This window comes from Notolepis coatsorum (assembly GCF_963971535.1).
Source record: "Notolepis coatsorum genome assembly, chromosome: 9".
NCBI lineage: Eukaryota > Metazoa > Chordata > Actinopteri > Aulopiformes > Paralepididae > Notolepis > Notolepis coatsorum.
In genome coordinates, this window is record NC_140173.1 from 147,432,853 (window position 1) to 147,440,517 (window position 7,665).

The 7,665-nt window shown below is 45.8% G+C and overlaps 1 protein-coding gene across 1 annotated transcript in view; it reads right to left on the bottom strand.

Annotated features, from left to right (window-relative positions):
• The window catches only part of LOC311234802 (uncharacterized protein), a gene marked incomplete at its 5' end in the record, with an annotated part of 13,778 nt that extends 6,336 nt beyond the window's left edge, over nt 1–7,442 (bottom strand). Inside the window, one exon of the mRNA XM_084322046.1 lies at nt 7,364–7,442. Within this exon, the coding sequence (XP_084178172.1) occupies nt 7,364–7,442 (79 nt within the window). The remainder of the gene's footprint in view (nt 1–7,363) is intronic.
• Nucleotides 7,443–7,665: the final 223 nt, after the last annotated feature.

The following is a 7,665-nucleotide window of genomic DNA, read 5'->3' on the forward strand; positions in this document are numbered from 1 at the left end:
ACGCGATTCAACCAGCGGATCACTTCTTTATCCATAGGAAGGATCGGACACAATCAGAGTCCGGTAAACAACGTGGAGGAGGTATTGCCTTCATGCTTAACAAAAATTGGAGTGATCCAACGAACGTGAAGGAACTATCCAACCACTGCTCCCCAGAACTGGAATATATAACCATCAAGTGTCGTCCTTTCTTCCTCCCGAGGGAGTTAACGGCGATCGTCCTGGTCGGAGTGTATATTCCACCGCAAGCCAGCAACAAGGTTGCGCTCTCCAGACTACACGACGAGGTAAATAAAATACAAGTGGCGAACGTTAACGCCGCCATTTTAGTACTGGGAGATTTCAATAGCGCCAATCTGAGAAAGGTATTGCCTGATTTCTATCAGCATGTGACTTGCAACACCAGAGGCGGTAACATCCTAGATCACTGTTACACGCAATTTAAAGGTGGCTACAAGGCTCATTCTGATAGTGGCTTTGGCAAGTCAGATCACGCATCCATTTTCCTTACACCAAAGTACAGACAAAGAATTAAAAGTACTCCCGTAGTCTCGCGAGAGGTGCAGAAATGGGATGTGACGTCAGAGGATACGATCCGGTCAGTGTTTCACAACACAGACTGGATTGTGTTCCGCGACACAGATAACATTAATGCCTACACGGAGACAGTGCTGGACTATGTCTGTACTAGGGTGAAAGAAACAATCCCCACTACCAAAATGAAAGTTTACCCAAATCAAAAACCCTGGGTAGACAAATCCGTCCGTGAAGCTCTGAGAGAGCGCACCAAAGCATACAATGACGGCCTAGTGGCAGGCAACATGAATGACCACAAGGTGGCGCGACACAACGTAAGGAGGACAGTGTCAGAGGCCAAACGGCGCTACAGGGATAAAATTGAACTCCAGTTTGAACAAGCTGACTCTAGAGCTATGTGGCAGGGGCTCAAAACGATGACAGACTACAAAGGCGCCTCCCTCAAACTGAACAGTGACATCTCCTTAGCAAACGACCTCAATACCTTCTATGCGAGGTTTGATGCTGGTAATAACAACACCAGCTCACAAGCCTCGGCAATGGGGGGGGGGGGGTCGGCTGCTGATGGAGGCGCAGTGTTCAGGGTAACAGAGCATGAGGTGAGGCGGACCTTTAAAAAAGTGAATATCAGGAAGGCAGCAGGTCCGGACGGCATCCCCGGCCGCGTCCTAAAAGTCTGTGCCGACCAACTGGCCCCAGTATTCACTGACATATTTAACCTGTCCTTAGAACAGGCTGTCATCCCCACCTGCCTGAAGAAGTCCACTATTATCCCTGTACCCAAAAAATCCAAGCCTGCTTGCCTCAACGACTACCGCCCTGTAGCTCTCACCTCCATAGCCATGAAGTGCTTTGAGAAGCTAGTAAAGGGCTACATCTGCTCCTCCCTCCCCATCAACATGGACCCCCTGCAATTTGCATACCGCCCCAACAGGTCCACGGAGGACGCCATATCCCATGTGCTGCACACAGCAGCATCACACCTGGACAAGAGGCAGGGGAACTATGTGAGAATGCTATTCATCGACTACAGCTCGGCATTCAATACCATAGTCCCCTCCATACTCATAGCCAAGCTCAGGGACCTGGGCTTGGGCTATGACCTCTGCCAGTGGGTCTTGGACTTCCTGACTGGCAGACCCCAGGTGGTGAGAGCAGGCAACTGCACCTCCTCATCCATCACCCTCAACATAGGGGCCCCCCAGGGCTGTGTTCTGAGTCCCCTCCTCTACTCCCTGTACACACACGACTGTGTGGCTCAGCGGAGTAGCAATACAATCGTCAAATTTGCTGACGACACAGTGGTGGTGGGCCTGATCTCTGCCAACGACGAGAGGGCCTACCTGGAAGAGGTCAAGGTCCTGGCGGGATGGTGCCAGGAAAACAGCCTCTCCCTGAACGTCAGCAAAACAAAGGAGATGATTGTGGACTTCAGGAGGTCGGGGGTCAAGGACTACAGCCCCCTCAGCATCGACGGGGCACCGGTTGAGAGAGTCAACAGCTTCAAGTACCTCGGAGCCTACATATCCGAGGACTTGACATGGACCACACACATTAACAGTGTGGTGAAGAAGGCACGACAACGCCTCTACTTCCTCAGGCGCCTAAGGAAGTTCCAAGTCAGCCAGAAGATCCTTAAGAACTTCTACTCATGTACAATAGAGAGCATCTTGACCGGCAACATCACCTCCTGGTTTGGGAATAGCACTGCAAAAGACCAAAGCAGACTACAAAGAGTGACACGTTCAGCCGAACGCACAATTGGAGGGGGGCTCCCCACCCTCCAGAACATTTACTACAAGCGTTGCAAGGGGAAGGCTAAGAGAATTATTAAGGACTCGAGCCACCCGAACAACTGCCTCTTTGAACTGCTGCCGTCAGGCAAGCGATACAGGAGTCTCAAGGCGAGCACAGAAAGACTCAGAAGTAGCTTCTATCCCCAGGCCATCAGGCTGCTAAACGAACAATGAATGAACACTACACAACAACAACCACCAAACACACATAGCACACACATCCACACGCACACACTCACTTTAAACAAACACACTGTAGCACCCACTCCACACACTTTATAGCACACACCCACTTTAAACAAACACACTGTAGCACCCACTCCCCACACTTTATATTTATGGATGAAGGATTGCACTACAACTCGTACACCTTACTGTAAATTGTACCTAAAATTGTACCTCATCCCATTTCTGCTTTGCACTAGATAGTACTGTACATTAGTACACTGCATAGTATTGTGTATTGTATATTATATGGTAACTCAGAACATTGTACATATGTCTATACCGAACACTGTGACCTCATTTTCTTCTTCTAAATTCATGCTATATTATGTTATTATGTTATTTGATACTATCTTGTCTAGCACAGTCTCTGGAGCGTAACAGTAAGAAGCATTTTGTATGAAAGTATTCTGTACTTCTGTATGACAACTATTAAAGAACTTGAACTTGAGTGTTGTTTTTTTGTTAAAATAAGTGTTGAATAGCTCTACATTCCGACAGCCATCACTGATATAGTGTCTGGTCAGTAACATGGGTCTCTCAGTCCCTCCTGCTCTGCAGTAAACAGCCATCACTGATACAGAGTGTCTGGTCAGTAACATGGGTCTCCCAGTCCCTCCTGCTCTGCAGTAAACAGCCATCACTGATATAGAGTGTCTGGTCAGTAACATGGGTCTCCCAGTCCCTCCTGCTCTGCAGTAAACAGCCATCACTGATATAGAGTGTCTGGTCAGTAACATGGGTCTCCCAGTCCCCCCGCTCTGCAGTAAACAGCCATCACTGATATAGAGTGTCTGGTCAGTAACATGGGTCTCCCAGTCCCTCCTGCTCTGCAGTAAACAGCCATCACTGATATAGTGTCTGGTCAGTAACATGGGTCTCCCAGTCCCTCTGCTCTGCAGTAAACAGCACTGATATAGAGTGTCTGGTCAGTAACATGGGTCTCCCAGTCCCTCCTGCTCTGCAGTAAACAGCCATCACTGATATAGAGTGTCCGATCAGTAACATGGGTCTCCCAGTCCCTCTGCTCTGCAGTAAACAGCACTGATATAGAGTGTCTGGTCAGTAACATGGGTCTCCCAGTCCCTCCTGCTCTGCAGTAAACAGCCATCACTGATATAGAGTGTCTGGTCAGTAACATGGGTCTCCCAGTCCCTCCACTCTGCAGTAAACAGCCATCACTGATATAGAGTGTCTGGTCAGTAACATGGGTCTCCCAGTCCCTCCAATCTGCAGTAAACAGCCATCACTGATATAGAGTGTCTGGTCAGTAACATGGGTCTCCCAGTCTCTCCTGATCTGCAGTAAACAGCCATCACTGATATACAGTAGAGTGTCTGGTCAGTAACATGGGTCTCCCAGTCCCTCCTGCTCTGCAGTAAACAGCCATCACTGATATACAGTAGAGTGTCTGGTCAGTAACATGGGTCTCCCAGTCCCTCCTGCTCTGCAGTAAACAGTCATCACTGATATAGAGTGTCTGGTCAGTAACATGGGTCTCCCAGTCCCTCCACTCTGCAGTAAACAGCCATCACTGATATAGAGTGTCTGGTCAGTAACATGGGTGTTACGACCCCTGTGTGTCTAAGGGTAAAGGGCTGTAACATAACAGTTGGTTGACAGAAAAGATGGACCACGTTTGTAAACAACAATGATATTTATTGGTAAATGCAAAGGAAGCACATGTAGCTCAGGGGTGAGCCCAGGCCAAAACAACAAACAAACACCACTATACTCCAAATAAACACAATCTAATCTATGGTAAAAGAGATTACATTACCTAAACTACTCTTACCTAACCAAAACAGGAGAAAACAATGTCCAAAGGAAATGGCAGCTCACCCCATCTGTGCTTCCTGAGAAAGAGAGAAAAACACATTAATTATACAGAAACAAAAGCAGAATATATACAAAAACAAACTATAACTTAACAATGCTCTCTCTGTAGCCATACACACACAAGGAAATTACTACTAAGCACCAAAGGCCAATAAACAAGATGCACTACTGTCAAAGTTACAGGTTTACCAAAATCACAACATGCCTAGCCTCATGCCAGAGAGAGAGAAAGACTGAAGGGAGAAAGCCATGTTTTAACAGGTGTGGGGTGATCCATGATTGGGGGGTGTGGATTGAGTGTTAGAGTCTGGAAAGCCAACCACCAATCACTGCTGTGTTGCAATAATGGAAGGATTGGCCTGGCAGGGACCAATGGGGAAGGGAACAATGGCTGGAGGGAGGAAACAAAATGGAGAACACACACACATGGAGACACACACTGGGGAATATATACATTGGGATGTAACAATGGGTCTCCCAGTCCCTCCTGCTCTGCAGTAAACAGTCATCACTGATATAGAGTGTCTGGTCAGTAACATGGGTCTCCCAGTCCCTCCACTCTGCAGTAAACAGCCATCACTGATATAGAGTGTCTGGTCAGTAACATGGGTCTCCCAGTCCCTCCTGCTCTGCAGTAAACAGTCATCACTGATATAGAGTGTCTGGTCAGTAACATGGGTCTCCCAGTCCCTCCACTCTGCAGTAAACAGCCATCACTGATATAGAGTGTCTGGTCAGTAACATGGGTCTCCCAGTCCCTCCACTCTGCAGTAAACAGCCATCACTGATATAGAGTGTCTGGTCAGTAACATGGGTCTCCCAGTCCCTCCTGCTCTGCAGTAAACAGTCATCACTGATATAGAGTGTCTGGTCAGTAACATGGGTCTCTTATTTGCCTACCACATTGGCAGATAATTGTACTTGTTTCAAGCAAATTTTTTCATAGAACTATTTTTTATTTCTTATTTTTGTCAGACCATTTTTGCAGTGTGGAGTTCTCTCTCCTAATTGGATAAAGTGGGAACGGGATACCAGAAAATGTATTTTGTATTTACTGCAGAGCGGAGGGACTGAGAGACCCATGTTACTGACCAGACACTCTATACCAGTGATGTCTGTCGGAATGTAGAGCTATTTAACACTTATTTTAACAAAATAAATACCACTCACAGCACCTTTAAAGGGGCAGTTCACCCATATATAAAAATATAAACATATACACCCTTACCTGGAGTGCTATATATCCATCCAGATAGTTTTGGTGTGATTTGCTTAGTTTGTACGATATCTGCCGTAGAGATGTCTGCTGTCACTCAACAATGGAGTGTTTAAAAAAAAACAAGAGTCAAAAGCAATGTCTCTTTCCAGAAATCATGACCCAGTTACTAAAAATAATCCACAGACCTTTTCATGAAGGAACTATCAAAGTATATACCCCCATTCGTTCATGTGTGTGTGTAACGGATATGCACCGCGATAGTGTGACTACGGTGCATGGAAGTAAAACTCACTCCCCAGAGGCATTCAAGCTCAGCGCTTAGCGAGGAATTCCTCTCTTGGCGCAGCGGTTTGTGTTGCTTCCCCCCCCCCGTGCGGACGCCCGGGGTTCGACTCCCACTCAAGGCGCGGTCGAAGTTTCGTGGCAGGTACTAGGTTGTGCCTGTTACATGTGCAACGCGTGTGTGGGGGGGGGGGGGGGGGGGGATCACGGTTCGGTTGAAAATGGTTTTCCTTCCAGCAAAAGTAAATAGTTACTTTCCCCCTCTGCCTGCCTGTCAGCGCCCGGGAGAGGAGGCCAGAAACACGTCTTCCTGTCTTGTGAGGAGATGGAGAGGCGACACGCACCTTTAAGTGCTGCTCACAACGCAGTATAGCCATCACAAGCACATTACGAGTGCATTATAGTTTAAACGTGATTGCTGCAAAAGCCCTAGGGGTTTTGGTTCTTCCTGGAACAGCGGTACAGCTAGTATGAAGTATGCATGAGGCGTGAAATGGACTTTTAGAACTAATGAGCATCGCTTGTAATGGAGGGAGAGAGTAGCGTGTCCATCATCATATATCCTCTTCTTAAAACATGACAATACCCCTCTTCTCACTGTCGTCAACTCGTCATTATCATCTGTCCATCATTATATATCCTCTTCTTAACACATGGGGGCCCACATGTGGGCCCTCTTGAGGATGATTTCCCCACCGGCAATTTGGCGACCTCTAGCGGCTCGTGTGTGAATATTTTTTAATACAATATATATCGAATTAAAGCCCTATTTGTTGCCTGTCGATAGCTTCGAGTTACACGTTTCAAGTTCAAGTTTCTTTATTAGTTGTCATACAGAAATACAGAATACTTTGTATGAAATGCTTCTTTCTGTTTTGCTCCTGAGAGTGTGCTAGATGAAATAAAAAGATGGTATAAAATAAGTATAATATAAGTATAAATAGAAAGTCAAGTATGTAAACAAGTGTAAACAAAACAAAAATGTTCAATATACATATATACAGTATATACAATGCAGTAGAGAAGGTAACTGAGTTACAACAATAGCTTAGCTTGTGGTGCCACCTTGTGGTGGTGAGGTGCAATGAGGTATGAGATTATTTGCAAATCTCTTACCAATAACGTGTGTTAAGTGACCAAAGTTTTGATGTATAACCGACGGTCTTCCCAGGTGTTCATCGACCAAACATTCTGAAATATCCACTGCCTCTGTTCTTCTGTAATGGATTGGCAGTCTCGAGTCTTGACTTGTTGACAGAACTTTGAATTGCAGTGAGGACCCTTAGCCTTCGCAGGTATTTTGTTGCCACCTTTGCCCTTGTATGGCATTCCTTTGAGACGTTTCTGCTTGGATTCATTCACTATTTTGTGTTTGTAATTAAACTATAATTTGTGACAGTAAAAGACTAAATAACTACACAACATGTATAGCCTGGCCTATATTATAGTAAACCTTATCACTTACCAATAGGGGACGAGCCCTGAATCATGGAAATTACTTCATCCAGACTGTAGCTTTTCTTGCTTCTCGAAGCATCTGCCATCTTGAAAAGTTGTAAAATTGCCTAAGTCGCATGTCTTGTGACTTAGGCAAAAGATAAAACTGCCTAAGTCACACTCTTGACATAGGCAATATTCTTCCAGGGTAGAAACAGCATGATCCTTTCAATTAAGGATGTAGGCGATTGTACCAGAGGGTGACCAGCATCATGAAGATATGAGTTAGGTAAAAAAAAATTAAATCCAAAAAATGACTTAGGCTATTAT